The sequence below is a fragment of the Salvelinus fontinalis genome, chromosome 6 (genome assembly GCF_029448725.1).
Source record: "Salvelinus fontinalis isolate EN_2023a chromosome 6, ASM2944872v1, whole genome shotgun sequence".
Classification (NCBI taxonomy): Eukaryota; Metazoa; Chordata; class Actinopteri; order Salmoniformes; family Salmonidae; genus Salvelinus; species Salvelinus fontinalis.
Window position 1 is genome coordinate 21,698,460 of NC_074670.1, and position 17,500 is coordinate 21,715,959.

At 45.4% G+C, this 17,500-nt stretch overlaps 1 protein-coding gene across 11 annotated transcripts in view; it reads right to left on the reverse strand.

Moving 5' to 3' along the window:
* Positions 1 to 17,500, reverse strand: part of LOC129857335 (adhesion G protein-coupled receptor B1-like) — a 90,886-nt gene that overhangs the window by 8,450 nt on the left and 64,936 nt on the right. For 9 of the 11 annotated variants that reach the window (XM_055925468.1, XM_055925472.1, XM_055925469.1 and 6 more), the window contains 9 exons: positions 16,882 to 16,984; positions 16,387 to 16,430; positions 11,693 to 11,819; positions 5,015 to 5,118; positions 4,618 to 4,720; positions 4,262 to 4,412; positions 4,087 to 4,156; positions 3,631 to 3,697; positions 3,022 to 3,107 (listed from right to left, as the gene is read on the reverse strand). In XM_055925468.1, the coding sequence (XP_055781443.1) occupies positions 3,022 to 3,107; positions 3,631 to 3,697; positions 4,087 to 4,156; positions 4,262 to 4,412; positions 4,618 to 4,720; positions 5,015 to 5,118; positions 11,693 to 11,819; positions 16,387 to 16,430; positions 16,882 to 16,984 (855 nt within the window). Of the gene's footprint in view, positions 1 to 1,598; positions 1,665 to 3,021; positions 3,108 to 3,630; positions 3,698 to 4,086; positions 4,157 to 4,261; positions 4,413 to 4,617; positions 4,721 to 5,014; positions 5,119 to 11,692; positions 11,820 to 16,386; positions 16,431 to 16,881; positions 16,985 to 17,500 lie in introns of all 11 variants that reach the window. The other 2 variants (XM_055925473.1, XM_055925471.1) reach the window with 1 other exon arrangement.

Below are 17,500 nucleotides of genomic sequence, written 5' to 3' on the forward strand. Positions count from 1 at the left end.
CATTATAACAAATTCCATTTAAAGTAAAAAGGCAATACAACCAACACCCCCCCCCCCCCTCCCCGTTCTGCCATAGGCTGTGATATTAAAAAGCAATCAGTAGCTTTTGAAATACAACACCATTTCCCTTGTCTTTATGATGTGTAGATGACAGAGAGAGTTCAGTGAGAGAATGAAGCTGAGCAGGGAACACCCACATCCACAGGGACACATAGACCTGCTCAAATCAAATCCAGCTCTTCAATCAAACAAGCAATACTCTTCAGATAAATGCTCACTTCATTGTTCTGTCTCAACATGGGTAGAAGAGATTAGATAGGTGATATCCTGTGGTTCCCAGTCGACAAACAAGGGTACAAAGCTTAGCCAGTTTACTGGTAATTCTTTCACTTGGATCGTCCACTCTGTAACAATTGCCACTTTTTTCCAATGAGTCTGGAAGGAGCCAGTCTGTATAGTGGCAACTAGGGTTCGAGTAACTGAACAGCAACCTGCTAACACAGTGCTAACACTTCCTGGAATGAAGAACAAGAAAACAGTACACCTCGCCAGCTCTGCCTGGATGGCTTTACAGTTGGCCTTTCCTCTTCTCTCCTGTCTCGTCCTCTACTCTCCTGTCTTTCCATTTCCCATCCAATTAGCCTCTAATTTTAGGGGTGGAGGAAAGAGAGAGAGCCTCGCCAGACAGCGAGGGTACAATTAAATCTCTGAGATATGAGAGAGCGGAGCCACAGTATGCCGTGCCTCATTAGGCGCATCATCTAGCGATCATTAATTATCTTGATTAAACATGTTAGGTATTGAAAGGCATGCGAGGGGGCAAAGAGACTAACACCCTTCTGTTTTCCACGTATCCACTCTGCAGTGCCACCCTCCCCCCTCCCCACAGTCCCTCCACCCCTCAGTCCACGTATGCTTAATCTGATCCTTGAGAAGGCTGTGAGGGAGCAGAGGGGGCCCAAACAGTGAGTATAATATCAGAGAATACCATGGTATCCTACTGTGTTGTGTATCCAGTCTTCTGGTGCCACCTCTGCCCCCTCTCCCCTCGGTCCAGGCATCACTGATAGCCCAGTGGTCTGCTGCGTAACATCGGTGTAAAACAACCCTTAAACAACCCCCCAGTACCCACTGTGTAATCGAATGCACACAAACACACAGGCCAAAGCACAGACTCACACATCTAAACACACACGAACATACACACACCCTGTCATATACTACTCTGTGCCATGTCCTATACTTCTGACAGTATTCATTCTGTATCTTAGTAATGTGACTACTTTGAACAGAACTATTGATCACAACCGTGTTCTAGATTTTGCACTGCATTTTATGTTTATAGTTATTCTATACATCTAGTGCTTGTCTAGCTGGTTTTAGATGGAAGCTGGGATATTGATAGCAGGGAAAGAGATTCTACAATTCTACTAGTTGGGGAGTGTGAGGAGGGGGTATTAAGCCAATCAGAGTGTAAGGAAGGGATATTAAGCCAATCAGAGAGCACTACTGCCAGGGGGATGGGATTTAGTGGGTGGGCCATGAGCAGGGCTGATAGCCAATACAGTCAACAACAGTGGGCGGGGCATATTTTTTACCGAATCAGTGACGAGGTGGAAAGGGGGAGCTGAGATTGAGGTGTTCCTGATTGGAGAGGAGGAGCCCTGAGTGAGAGAGGGGGGGATTCTGTGCAAACTCAAAGAGAACGTTTCAGACAGCAAGAAACAAACTTGTACAGTTCAAGAATAGAGAGGCAAACATGTTGTTCAGAGAAAATAAATACATAAATAAACAACAATACAGTTGGATGTACTAACGATCGCCAATGAGGGCACAGAACAGCAGCCTGTGAAAAGGGGGGGAGCAGGGTACACCGAGAGGTCAAAGGTCAACCCTGGGGTTATATAGGGACTAAAGGTCATGACCTCTCACAACGTTGGCATGTATTGAACTGCACATGCTACTGTCTGTATTAAGTAGCAGTACTAAGTATAAACAAGGCAGCCTTTAAGGCAAGTACACATGGTTGAAGTAGGTTGAAAACCTTCCATCCTGTCTCAGCAGGAGCTTGGAAATGCCCAAATGGCTGTAGTAAAATCTCCAACACAACAGATGTATCAGACAGAGTATGTTTCATACTATAGTGAGAAGCCTTTTTAACAAAGCAACGGAAAATAAACCAATTTCTATGGACATAGAGACAGCATTAGCGGCGTACAATAAATCAAACCCATGACATTATCGTGTGCTTTGAGTGATCTCTGAGGTCTCTACTCTAAACCCATAGGGCCCCTGCTCCCCTTCCCTATAAAACAATCAACAAAACAAAATAAATGAGAAAGATGGATATACAGAAATGTACATTATATAGCAACACCTGAAAATTAAGAGAAGCTGAGTGAATGTGTAAAAGCAACATACAGTAAATGGCAGAGTATAATGAAACCAATATGATAGCCATGAGATGACACTGATGCGCCATCTTGTTTCTTAATGAGAGGGTCCGATAACAACTGCATTCTTTCTCATCTTCCCTTTTCTTATATCTCCCTCCCTCCCCACCCTCCCTGGCTCCTCTCTTCTTCTATCCCTCCCTGTCAGACCTCATCCTCTACAAATCTTCCAATCATTGATCACTGTCTGTCTTATGAAAACATTCACATTTTCCTTTCAATATCTGCTCCTTTTCATTTCCCCACTCTCACCTCCCTCTCTCTCTCTGCTCTCACTATATCTCTCATCCCTCCCTCTCTCTGCTCTCACTATATTTCTCCTCCCGCTCTCTCTTTCTCTCTCTCCCTCTCTCCTTTTGTCTGTGCTCCTATTCTGTTATCTCCCCTGTTTCTAAATTCTGTCTTCCCCAAAAAATAGCTCTTATCAATTTCCTCATCTGACTCGTTCTTAGATCCTGCGTTCTAAACGTGAGAGCCAATGGCATCGCTAGCCCCGCCCCCAAGCTTATGCCCCCAAGCTGGTTATTGGTGGACCAGTGAGATGGATGTGTGGTAGGATAAGGCATACCCTGCCCTCTCCTTCAGTTTCATATCAGTAATGCCGTCTTTGGACACCAGTTTGTTAAATACGAGAATCCCGATAACCATGTTAACCTGTCAGAGAGAAAAGAGAGATGTGAACAAAGCAGCCAGATACAGAGAAAAACTCTTCGTCATTCAGACCATATAGCTACAACCACTCTGTCTGTCAGTCTGACATGGGACTACAGAAATGATAGAGTATGAAACATGCATGTGAATTATGTCACTCCCACACATAAACCCAATAGCTTTACATATCAAACCTTGAGTATATATATAAAGTTGTAACTGCTAAGTCAAGGTAATAACATGTAGTTAGTCAAGTGGTAGCAATCTTGCACATAGGGTCCATTGATGACTATACATGGTTGATGAAGATGTTAGTTAAGATAATGTACAATCTATTGACTGGCTAAAACCAATAGTAGTATGTAGTATGTTGACTGCATTAAGCCAAAATGGTAAGGTTATGTTTAGGGCAAGATAAGTGTTACAGTATCTTACTTATTTCTGTGGGTAAATGTTCATCTCAGATCAGTAAAGCAAGAAAGGTTTATCAGAGAAATTGAGGCTGAGACAGAGAGATAGGAAGTACCAAAACTACAGCGGCAGCCGGTCCCACGAACGCATAAAGTAGACCCCCTTCCAGAGACAGCCAGCAGCTGAGAGAGAAAGAGGAAGAGAGGGAGGAGGAGGAAATGAAAAAGGCAGGAAGAGAGAGTGACACCCAGAGCAGGTGAGAAGGAAGGAGAAAGACAGATGAAAAGAAAGAAAGATGGCATGAGAAAAGGGGTAGAGCGAGGAGAGGAAGAGGTCAAGTCAGCTACCAGCAGTCAGGTCACACAAATACAACCCCCAAGTATAAGGATTCTGTATCACATGTCTTAAATGCTCTTTAAACAGTTAGCTAATCCAATATGGAAAGGTTTAGAAAAAGAAAGAGATATAGAAAATACAGAAAGAAAGATACAGAGAGAGAGAGAGAGACAGAATTACACTTGTCTAGACAAAGGGAGACACAAAGCAACAATATCAGGGATAGCAGACTCACTAGTTGACGGTGCCATATCCCTTAGCTTTGGTGAAACCCACAGAGACTGCCACAACCAGAGCAGGTAGACCTAAGGAGAAGGAGGGTGAGTACTGGGTAGGGATGGGACGGACACACAGATGGACAGACAGAGAAACAGATAAAACTGACCCCCCCCTGCCCCCAGCATCCTCACCCCAGCCCAGACACAGGAATCGCTTGCGGATGATGCGGTTCCTCAGCCGGCCAGTCACGGCCATGTATGACTGCCACGCCTCTGTCAGAACCCAACAGAACGACGACAGGAAGAAGAAATGCAGGAAAGCAGCGACCAGCGTGCAGATCACCTGAGAGAGGGAGAGAACACAAGATAGGAAGAGAAGGACAGAGAGTGAGGGAGAAAGAGAACAAGAGGGGGAGAAAGAAGGAGAGTGTGAGGGGGGTTGAAAGGGAACAGGGAAGAGAAGAAGAGATGGAGAGATGTAAGTAAAGCATCTTTACAAGACCTTGAGAGAGTACGTGGTGAGATACAGCTTGTTCACTGGCTCTTACCTTGTTCCGTGTCTGCGTCTGACCAATGAGGATGAGGGCGTTGGAGGAGATGATGGAGAGGCAGAAGTTGATGAGGATGACAGAGCGCTCGGAGCGAATGTACCTGAGGAGAGACAACATGTTGAGAGGTCCACACCTTTCCCAATTGACCGTCAACCATCAACAACTACACCCATACTTCCTTCACTTAAACGGTTCAAAAGCTCTAGCCTTTTTACATATCAAGCCGACCTGAACCGCACTATGTTGGCTCAAATTTAGTCCACTTTGTCCTTTCCAACACGGTTCAAGCAACTATGGGGGATGTGTAAACAAACCAGCCTAATAAAGGTCAGCTGGGCATAGTAACTACTCAGATACCACTAGAAACAAAAGACCAGAGTTAATGTGTTCTCACCTCCAGACCGACACATAGATGATGATGAGGAGCAGCAAGGTGAGAGAGGAGACTCCACAGCCCACCATCAGCGTCACAGAGGGAAGCTGCATTTTATCCATGTTCTGCAGGAGACACACATACAGTCAACACACAGACTGTTAGGACTGTAAATAAATGTAAAGAAGCTGTCTTCTTCTCCTTATTTTGGAAAATATTCTTTCTTCCACTCTCCTGGTTCAGGACTGCAAAGCTAAAACAGCCACACAGCCACACAGCCACACAGCCACATACACAGGACCCCCCCCCCCCACACACACACACACACAGTGCCATACACAGAGATAGGTATATCTGGTATCTGATAAAGAGAGCAGGGAGCTGGAGAGAGGCTGGCAGACAGGCTGCTGTTTGGGCCTTGGCTGGATATGGAGAGCAAGGTGACTCCAAGGTGAATCACTACACAGATTCTTAGCTGAAAGCCATGAAGCACATTTTGACAGATTATAAAGTCAGACGTGTAGTCTGATTCAGCCAGATTCAAACAATCTACTATGAAACACAGCAAGATAATCAAAACCTCCTGTAAAAGCATCGACAACAACAGGTCGCCGTCTCCATGGTCCCGCAGCAGCCATTATCTTAGTTGCCATGGTGATGCGGGATGTCGGTAAGTTAGCGTGGCAGCAGCAGTGAGGGAAGGAAGGCTGCAGCATACCACTGACCCTGTGGCTGCTTCATGCATCTCACTGGTGTGTGTGTGTCTGTGTGTTTAAGAGCGTGCGTGTGTGTATTTCTGACACAATTCCCAGACTTGACTCATACATGCTTAGCAGCACTGACTGACGAGTGTTCCCTGCTGTGGCCTGAACAGAGTGAAAGCATCTAGCTGGCAGACAGTGTATCTATCTGAGGGAGTAGTGCAGCCTGCAGGCTCCCATGCATGTCATCCTGGGCACTGGCATGCCACTCTCCCAACGCGGGCCAGACGTGGGTGTTGACTGCGTTCCTCAATATACCACGATGTGTTCTACACAGCAGTACTAACAGTGAGCCAAATACAACGTGTGGTTGTAACCTGTAGACTAGAGGATGTTCAAGAAGCCCATGTTCAGGAGTGTTGCTTAATGAAGTCTGCTTACTCTAGAAGACTAGCTTGATTAAACGTGTGATGTGTTCCAAAAGGAAGCATGTTCTAAGGGCAGCTGTCTTTGCTAAGGTTTGTTAGAGGTGGTGTTGGGGGGTGTATGTAGGTGAATGGGTCTAATGGAAAGGGATAGGGATGGAGGGTTGGGGTGCAGGGGGGGTTGAGGTGGTGTTGGGGTAGCTAGAGGTGAGATGCAGGTGGAAGGGAGAGCGTCAGTCTTATAACAGGGATATGGGGGTAGAAGAGGAGGGGCGTCTATTCTATGGTTATGCATTCCACCCTCAAGCAGAAGATAATTGGAGTTTATGGTCTGTCTTGTTTCCAGGTTTGATGTGTGATAGAGGGCCAAATTAATTAAATCCTTTGATTAATCTGCACTGCGGTGAGTTCCCCTCTCTCTCTCTGTCTGAAGGAAAAAGATTACGAGTGCAGCCGAATGGAACAATGTCCGCTGAGACCGAGTAACTCTTACAGCCCTCTCTGTCTCCACTAATGGCAGCGCAGGGATGTGGGATGTGAATTGCGTACAGTGCAATCGCCTAGTGAGAGAGACAGAGACTTCCCATCCGGAAGAGGCTACACTATCCCAGAGTTTACCTAAAACTGCCTTCAGAAAGAGAGCATATACAGTCAGAAGAAGTTTACATACACTTAGGTTGGAGTCATGAAAACTCGTTTTTCAACCACTCCACACATTTCTTGTTAACAAACTAAAGTTTTGGCAAATCGGTTAGGACATCTACTTTGTGCATGACGCAAGTAATTTTTCCAACAATTGTTTACAGACAGATTATTTCACTTATAATTCATTGTATCACAATTCCAGTGGGTCAGAAGTTTACATACACTAAGTTGACTGTGCCTTTAAACAGCTTGGAAAATTCCAGAAAATTATATCATGGCTTTAGAAGCTTCTGATTGGCTAATTGAAATAATTTGAGTCAATTGGAGGTGTACCTGTGGATGTATTTCAAGGCCTACCTTCAAACTCAATGCCTCCTTACTTGACATCATGGGAAAATTAAAAGAAATCAGCCAAGACCTCAGAATTTTTGGGGGGACCTCCACAAGTCTGGTTCATCCTTGGGAGCAATTTCCAAACGCCTGAAGGTACCACGTTCATCTGTACAAACAATAGTACGCAAGTATAAACACCATGGGCCCAAGCAGCTGTTATACCGCTCAGGAAGGAGACGCGTTCTGTCTCCTAGAGATGAACGTACTTTGGTGCGAAAACTGCAAATCAATCCCAGAACAACAGCAAAGGACCTTGTGAAGATGCTGGAGGAAACAGGTTCAAAAGTATCTATATCCACAGTAAAACGAGTCCTATATCGACATAACCTGAAAGGCCGCTCAGCAAGGAAGAAGCCACTGCTCCAAAACCGCCATAAAAAAGCCAGGCTACGGTTTGCAACTGCACTTGTGGACAAATGTCATACTTTTTGGAGAAATGTCCTCTGGTCTAATGAAACAAAAATAGAACTGTTTGGCCATAATGACCATCGTTATGTTTGGAGGAAAAAGCGGGAGGCTTGCAAGCCGAAGGACAACGTCCCAACCGCGAAGCACGTTGGTGGCAGCATCATGTTGTGGGGGTGCTTTGCTGCAGGAGGGACTGGTGCACTTCACAAAATAGATGGCATCATGAGGAATGAAAATTATGTGGATATATTGAAGCAACATCTCAAGACATCAGTCAGGAAGTTAAAGCTTGCTCGCAAATGGATCTTCCAAATCGACAATGACACCAAGCATACTTCCAAAGTTGTGGAAAATGGCTTAAGGACAACAAAGGCAAGGTATTGGAGTGGCCATCACAAAGCCCTGACCTCAAGCCTATAGAAAATTTGTGGGCAGAACTGAAAAAGTGTGTGCAAGCAAGGAGGCCTACAAACCGGACTCAGTTACACCAGCTCTGTCAGGAGGAATGGGCCAAAGTTCACCCAACTTATTGTGGGAAGCTTGTGGAAGGCTACCCGAAACATTTGACCCAAGTTAAACAGCTTAAAGGCAATGCTACCAAATACTAATTGAGTGTATGTAAACTTCTGACCCACTGGGAATGTGATGAAAGAAATAAAAGCTTAAATAAATAATTAACTCTACTACTATTCTGACATTTCACATTCTTAAAATAAAATGGTGATCCTAACTGACCTAACACAGGGAATGTTTACTCAGATTAAATGTCAGGAATTGTGAAAGACTGAGTTTAAATGTATTTGGCTGAGGTGTATGTAAACTTCCCACTTCAACTGTACGTCTCTCAATGGCTAAATGGTGTTCTTGATTTGTTGGTTGCTGTCCTGTATCAATGCAGATATATAGGTATACATACAGCATCATCGTGTTAAAAGCTATTCAACACCATTAAGACATTCTGGGAATCACCATGGGAACAGTAGTTCAATGATACCTAGCCTGGGTGTGTCTAGTTTGTAGAGTCAGACTAACAGGCTTTGATTATGACCTTTCACTGAACTCTGTATCTGACTGTATATGACTCAAACCCAAGTAGGATAGCTTCTAAATGAACATGAATCCATGAATGAGTCTACAGCATGAGGAACAGTCTCTCTGATATAATGGGAAACACAAAGCTGTTCTGTGGTTCTGTTGAGTTAGTTGATCTATGTCTTACTATCTAGAGGCCTACTATGGGTTACATGGTCAAAGGCAGGTCTGTAGGTGTGTGAACTGCGTACTCACAGACTCATGAGACATTCTAACAAAGAGTTGTCTGTCTCTCATACACACACACACACACACACACACACACACACACACACACACACACACACACACACACACACACACACACACACACACACACACACACATTAATCCTATTCCCAAAAACAACACAAGCCTGCTGGGTTCAGGTTTGAGCCTTTTGATAAGACTGCAGTGAATTTCTCCCTCTCTCTTTCCTTCTACAGCCTGCAGCTGAGTAGGACTGACTGAACGTGGTAACTGACTGAATGTGGTAACATTACAGAAGACAGGAGAGGAGAGATGAAGAGAGTGAGTGATAAAGGGGCGGGACAGAGACCTACTATGTGGAGAGAGAGAGAGAGAGAGAGAGAGAGAGAGAGAGAGAGAGAGAGAGAGAGAGAGAGAGAGAGAGAGAGAGAGAGAGAGAGAGAGAGAGAGAGAGAGAGAGAGAGAGAGAGAGAGAGAGAGAGAGAGAGAGAGAGAGAGAGAGAGGGGCAGAGAAAGCAGCAGAGGAAAAGGATGTGGGAAAATGACTAAGCAGGAATGAGAGGGAGAGGGGATAAAGGGGTAGAAGAGAGACAGTGAGAGACTGGGTGTTTGTCATTCTGGGGCTGTATGAGGCTAGCTGCAGACAGAGGAGAGGGGCTGCACCATTCAGAATGTGGCAAGTGTTGCTGCGGGAATAATTAGCTAGTTCAATATCCATGGCTGTCTCACAACCCCACTAGCATGGCAGGAGGGAAGAAGGAAGGGACAAGAGGAAAGAGAGGGAGGGGAGAGGAATGGGAGTGCCCTTCTCTCCTGGCACAGTACTAGGTGAATATAATTGCCACAATATGCTTCCCTTAGGGCATCTAAAAGCCCCCAGACTGCGACACTGCTGTGAAACGGCCTGCTGAGTGCACAGGTAGAGAGGGGGATGAATAGAGGTAGAGAGATGGAAGGAGGAATGAGGGGGAGGATAACACTGTGTCCGGCCAGGGAGAAGCAGCACTTGCAGAGTGCTATTAACACATGATGCTACTACGACTGCTGCCCATCGCACAGGCACACGCCAAATAAACAGTGTGTGTGTGTGTGTGTGTGTGTGTGTGTGTGTGTGTGTGTGTGTGTGTGTGTGTGTGTGTGTGTGTGTGTGTGTGTGTGTGTGTGTGTGTGTGTGTGTGTGTGTGTGTGTGTGTGTGTGTGTGTAACTGTATGCATGTGTGTGTAATAAGCTGTGCAGCTGTGTGTAATAAGGATAGCAACTGTTTCTGTGTGTGTAAAGCAAGTGATGATCTGTAAACATCTTGCAGAGGTGCACAAACACACACACACACACACACACACACAAACACACACACACACACACACACAAACACACACTTCCAAGATCATCCCCCCTTGGCTGAATAATCGTAGCTCTAGGATGGACGAGGGGAAGACAGAGGGAGTATGAGAGAGGGAGAAGAGTGAGAGAGACAGAGATGGAGAAGAGAGAGATACAGAACATCAAGCGCACAGCTGCAGATTCTCAGGGCGAAAGAAAGTGTTTATTTGCTTTCCTAAGACCCATCAAATCAAGCTTGTCCATTGCTTGCAGGTGCACATTTTCTCATCCACATCCCCTCCTTTTGATGTAGCATTTTGGAACCGACATATAAAAACCACATGCATATCTAAAACGAGTAAATGTCGCATCTGTCTGAATATTTTGGCCCAGGAGGGGTAAATGAATGGTATTCCATCCCTCCCTTCATCCATCCATCCGTTCTTCCCTTCCCTCTATCTAGGCGTTCTTCCCTTCATCCATCCATCCGTTCTTCCCTTCCCTCTATCTAGGCGTTCTTCCCTTCATCCATCCATCCGTTCTTCCCTTCCCTCTATCTAGGCGTTCTTCCCTTCCCTCTATCTAGGCCACACAGCACAAAGGCTGTGGTGGTGAATTAGTATAGGGTCTTCTATTGCTTTAAGAGCCATCGGTGCCGTCCATGCTGTTACCAGGGCAACTAGTGAACAACTGCTTCAGAGGCAGTTTCCAGTCTAATAATAACTAATCGCTCAGAATGAACACTTCCTCACAATGACAGTACCGGGCTTTTCATCTCCCCTCAGAAACTGGGCCACATTTGAGCGGTTTGAGCCATCACTGGAATTCTGCAGGGTTTGGTAAAGATATTGTCATATTAACACACCTATTTATCTCCAGCTGGAATCAAATACTGATTATCTATGATTTGTTCTGTTATTTTAGCCCCATTTTATGTTATTGCATCATTGGAGAATATTTAGGCAGCATGCATGGAGCATAGCAGCATTCAAATGGAGACATGTGCAGGAAAATATTATTTAATTTGTCAAAATGCTGGAATAATATGTTATTATGTTACATTGGACAGGTTCACATGAAATATGCAAGGATTCTGAACATGATTATAATAATAGCTAATCTAAAACCCTAAAATAATTTTTTACATAGCCTAACAATTTCTGATTCAGCATGTAATGTGTGCAAATCAATAGTCAACACGGTCATTTTGCAGTTGGAATATATAAACTGAAAGTACCTCGACTAAAATGTGTCATGTCGACACAAATCTCCCTTTTCTGCTCGGTGGGACGACTTGAAAGATGCCCAAATTCTTTATTTGAGAACACACAGAGCACTTGCTGAATGGCAGCTGCATGTCGCAAGCAAGAGAGAGGAGAGAGAGAGAGAGGGCGGGCGCGCGCGAGGGCTCTGTTGATACCGAATGGCAATGACGCCCTTTTCCACTAAACCCGTGAGATACATACACAAGCACCTCGATTCGGATACCCTAACATAAAAGAATGAAGGAAGTTGTCGGACTTACCATGTCAGGATTTAGCCGTGCTAAAATGGCGAAGGTAGAGAGTCTGTCACACACGCATTTGGTGCTGAATGAGTCGATAGGCACGGCTCTGCAGCCCCTGGCAGACCACGATCCAAGCAGCGATGAGCTGCGGGAAAAGAGAGAGAGAGCGCTGCGGTGAATTAAAACGGGTGAAAGCTAGTCAAATCCCCCACCGCGTTACAGACACCAGCTATTTAATTCCAAATCCCCTTTAAATCTCCGCGGTTAGCGAGCAAGAGCGCAGAAAACGCAGTGAAAATGGGGATGAAAGGTTATATGTGAGCCAGACGCCGTGCTGCTCAGGTTTCTGCTTGGCCAGGTTATTGCAATATAGAGTTGGAATTCAGAAATGACCCAAAAACAAACAATAGCAAGAGGGTTATAACAACAACAATAATAATAATAATGCAAATCTAAGTTATTATTGAATCTCATTATTTTCCCTAGATTTAGAATGCGTTATTGGTGGAACAATTTAAAAGCTAAAGAGATCATATTTGTGTACCTAATATACAATTAATCAGCTGGAAAACATTTTGTATTGTGTGAACCCATTTTACAGTACTTCATGTGGCTGTAATGCCATCCAACTTCCATTTACAGGTAAATAGGTTTTTGATGGCCTGGTCTAGGCCTTTGTAGCGTACTGGACCATACATCAACAATAACTGCAATTCAAACCCAATAAGAAAGCACTTTAAATACATATGTAGTTTATTTTTCTGTTATATTGTTAACCATTCTTTATTTGAGCGTATTAATCAAAACGTGAATTCTGAGTGTTGACTGAACAGATACCATGTTTTTCTAAGTCTTAATTACCCTAAATGGACCAGGCTAAATCCACACCACTTTGTCACTCACTGTTTATGGGATTGACTAAACTTTTACCCACTATTACTATAAAGCATTACTAACAATTCTAAAGTTTTAATTAACATTCAAAACAATATTGCTGAACAGCTTAGCATGGAGTTCATGGGGATCCTTCCACTCTAGACGTCTTGCTTGTAGACCTCTTCCCTCATTTAATGGGGTATTCTCAGTGGCCAGTGACGTTGCTTTGCCAATATGCTGTCCACTGCAATGTGGTGCTGAACTCCAAATATCAGAAACCATATTTTCCCACTATGCATGATGCTGAAATGTCAGACCGCAACTATTTCATTGTTGTTTACAACATCAGACCTTCCACAAGTGGCTAAGTTACCACACAGCTGTTCTAAAACCCTGCCAAAGGCTCAGTTTTAGTCCTCTCTTCATATCGGTCTGACTGCAGGTGCACAGAGAATGACCCAATCGTTGTTGGTTCCTCATGTCTTCATGGGAGTTGTGTGTTTCTCTCTCCCATGGCACAGTGATGCTGGGTGGTACATTGGTGATGTCCCACTCCATCCATCTCAAGTTAGCCCTTACATCCTCTTCCCAAACAGAGTGGTCCCCAAAGGGACTCATCAAGACGGGGGAACATGGTCTCCTGCAGGTCTCTGGGGCTAGTGGCACCAGGAACACACAGCAGCCCCCAGGGTTTTAACCAACCAACAAATCAACAAAACAGTGACAGCCTGGGACTGTGCCTCAGCAGACATGGGTTCAAATTGTAGTTGTGTTCTTTCCAATACTTCGAAGCATTTATTTGCTTCAGTCTGGAGAGCCCGATGGGCAGGGTTTGCACAGTGTTGATTATACCAGTGGTTCCGTTGCGCTAAGCAGGCTCAATCAAGAGCAGATTAAGTATTTGAAAGAAACCCAATACTATTTGATCCCAGGTCTGTACCTCAGGGCCAAAGACATCTCATCACAACACACCACGGCCTCCAACAGGGTTACCCACAGTGCACCAGGGCCACCTCACAGCAGTCCCTGATAGGGTTGTAGCGTGGTGCATATGGTTGGAGAGTGCTAAGAGGTGAAAAACATGACGAGCAGAGAGAGTGAGAGAGAGAGAGCCAGAGTAGTACAGTCGTGTAGCCCCAGGAGTAGGCTCAGTGCTAACATTAGCACATCACCCTAACAGAAATCCAATATTATAACTCAGCACAGAGTCTCTGTGGATGACACGATTAGACCGCTCTCCCAACCACACACACACACGCACACGCACGCACGCACGCACGCACGCACGCACGCACGCACGCACGCACGCACGCACGCACGCACACACACACACACACACACACACACACACACACACACACACACACACACACACACACACACACACACACACACACACACACACACACACACACACACACACACACACACACACACACACAGGCCTCACCGCGGTCTAATGGGATAATTTGGGTGGCGGTCCAGCAGCACTGCATGTGTGAACGGTCCCTGCCAACAACAGGCCAGGACCACATGAATAAATGGGACAGCAGGGCCTGCCTGACCGCTACAACATCCCAGGCATCCCTGGGTTCAAATACTATTTGAAATCTTTTTAATAAATAAGCTTAGAGTTTGCTCTAGTCTGCCTACAGAGCCAAATGGGCAGGGTTGGCAACTTTTCCGACATTTATATTGGTTCCATTTTAAGGGATAGGGTCTAGTTTCCTGAATTTCCGCCTGACTAACGTGCCAAAAGTAAAGTGTCTGTTACTCAGGCCCAGAACCCAGGAAATGCATATAATTGGTAGAATTGGATAGAAAACACGTTGATGTTTCTAAAACTGTTAAAATAATGTCTGAGTCTATAACAGAATTGATATGGTAGGCACAAATCCGGAGAAAATCCAACCTGAAGTTTTTTTTTTTTGTTAGAGTTAGAGTTAAGGTTAGGGTTAGGTTTAAAATCAGATTTTATTACTTTGTGGCTGTACCAGCTAGTGACCTCTCTGCAGAGCTGCCTCCAGGGCAAGATTCATTACAATAAATGCCAACCTGCAGGCCAGGATGGCAACACTGCTGTTGTTATTGATCCCCCACCCCAGACCGAAGTGAGAGCCCTAGGAGAGAAGACCACCTGTCTCACACCCGCTTGCCTCTCCCTCTCTCACAGCCCTTATCAACAAGATACCACCATGACAAGGACACCTCCTCACATTTCAATTTCTCTCCCAAAGATTAACTCATTAATCATCGCTGCTGTCCAAGATGTATTTACATTTTGCTTAGAACATGTCACCCCCCCCCCCCCCCCCTCGCCTCCCCCTTCTCTCCCCACACTCCCCAACATGGTGGGTGAAGCTAGATTAGATTTTGTTTTGTTCTCTCTCCCTCTCTCTCGCTCTGCCTCTCTATCCATCTTCCTATACCCTCTCGCATCCCTCTTGCTTTCTCTCAACCCTGTATCTCTCCTCTTCCCTCATTGTTCGGTCGTTCTTTCTCTCTCTCGGTCTACATTTCCCTGGTTCAACTTTTTAATGGCAAAAGATCACTCTGTTCTATACCTCGTCTCAGTAACACACTGTGCTTTCTACTCTCTCTTGCTCTTTCTCTCACTTGCACACATCTCTCTCTCTCTCTCTCACTCACTCACTCACTCACTCACTCACTCACTCACTCTCTCACTCTCTCTGTTTTGGGTTTTAAAACAAAATGGGTACTGTAGGTGTTTTAGGCATATGAAGAGTGTGTTAAATGGACCCACATTAGCTGTTCAGTTGAACTGTGCAACGCATCTCTCTCTCTCTCTCTCTCTCTCTCTCTCTCTCTCTCTCTCTCTCTCTCTCTCTCTCTCTCTCTCTCTCTCTCTCTCTCTCTCTCTCTCTCTCTCTCTCTCTCTCTCTCTCCTCTCTCCTCACTCTCTCTCTCTCTCTCTCTCTCTCTCTCTCTCTCTCTTCTCTCCTCTCTCTCTCTCCTCTCTCTCTCTCTCTCTCTCTCTCCTCACTCTCTCTCTCTCTCTCTCTCTCTCTCTCTCTCCTTCTCTCTCTCTCTCTCTCTCTCTCTCTCTCACTCTCTCTCTCTCTCTCTCTCTCTCTCTCTCTCTCTCTCTCTCTCTTACTACACATATACACACTCTCTCCCTCTCTCTTTGTCCGACTCAGTAGATCCCAAAGCAATCTCCATTCATCCCTCTGTGTTGTCGCCTTGGTTCGTGTGTGCGTGGCTGCCCAGGAGAGAAAGCTGTGAGCGACACTTTTAATTTTCGACATCTTGCATCACTGTCGGTGCGGTGTTAGCAGCGTGGGGGTTAGTGTTATCCCCATCCCATCTCCCATCACCCACAGAGAGGATCTCCGGAACTGTCTAACAAACTCAGAACCTTTCTACAGGGTCAGTGTGTGTCATAGGCACTTCGTCAAGATGAAAAACAGTGTAGCGGGAACAGCAATTGAATACACAGTCACAGTGGGAGATGATGTGATATGAAGCCGTCTCCCAAAGTTCTATCCCTCACTGTGAAGGTCCACACCAGCAGGTGTTTCAGAGCCACGTAGCCAGACGGGTTCACCATAGAAATATAATTACTTTAGTTCCTGGTTATGGGTACACTTCTTACTTTACATCCTAGCCGCTAGTCCACCCATCATGGTAAATTGACTTGAATGAGGATGTCCTTTCTAGTAATTCTATTTCTGTTTCCAGAGCCAGGTAGGATCATATAGGTCCTATAATTCAGTTGATACAGTCATTTCCACCCACAGGCTCCACACTGCAGCCAGGCAGCCCAGCAGTCACATGGATGTATCACCAGAGAAAGAAATTTACAAAGGCCTTACCTGTCACTCTCGTCCCAGGAGATGCAGGTCTGGTTTGTGGTGCCCTGATCAGACAGAGAGAGAAACGGTCACATGGTTGCCATATGCATAGCCACAGGTTGCAGGGGTGCTGAGGGTGCTGCAGCACCCCCTGAAAAATCACAATAAAAAAATAATCTTCCCGTGGCCATGGACATATGCTCTGATTACAGATGTTCTCATATACCTCCATATAACTCCATGGACATATGCTTTGATTACAGATGTTCTCGTATACGTCCAGTTGTGAGGATGATGAAATTGATTTGTCTAGTGCTTTTCTAAGTGCTAAAAGTGCTTTTCAGTGATAAAGGCATGGTAAGTCTTTTGAAATGCTCTCAAATATCAGTACATTGTGTATTTATGGGATAAGCCACAGGATTAGTCAAGGCCCTTCCTACTCTGTTACACTACAGGGGTCAATTACTACTGAGGTCACTGCTCAGGTCAGAGGGTCAGATGTGAAAGGTCACTCACGTTGTAAAGGTGTGAGAACTGGACCTCCACCGGGGTAGAGAGGGATCCTGGGGTGGGCTTGATGGTCACAGACACCACCTTGGAGTTGAGCACGGTGCTGTTTCTGGAGGGAGGGAGGGACAGAGTGGTGTCACCAGCATAGGACAACACACATGGTCAGGTGACATATCACATGAGAACCACACATCATTGTCATCGTTGTCAATCGCTGTTTCCTTCAACCAACTCAAACCTCCCTGCAGAAATACTGCCCCATCCCTACAACACATGTTCCCATCTCTCCCTAACACAGCATACATGTCCCTCAAGACACCCTTGTATGTCCCAGCACTTAACCCATGTCCTATTTGAAATAGACAATGTTTCACAGTCCCCACACTCTGACTCCTCCCCCCTACTCTCTCTCATCCGCAACTTCTCCCCCTCTCTCTTTCTCCCTCTCGCTCTTTCTCCCTCTCACTCTTTCTCCCTCTCACTCTTTCTCCCTCTCACTCTTTCTCCCTCTCACTCTTTCTCCCTCTCGCTTCTCAGAACGCAATCAGTCAACTTAAACACTTGTGTCAGCCAGTCTCTGTCTGAAACTGATCACATTTCCTTGAAGGGGAAAAAGATTCTGAGG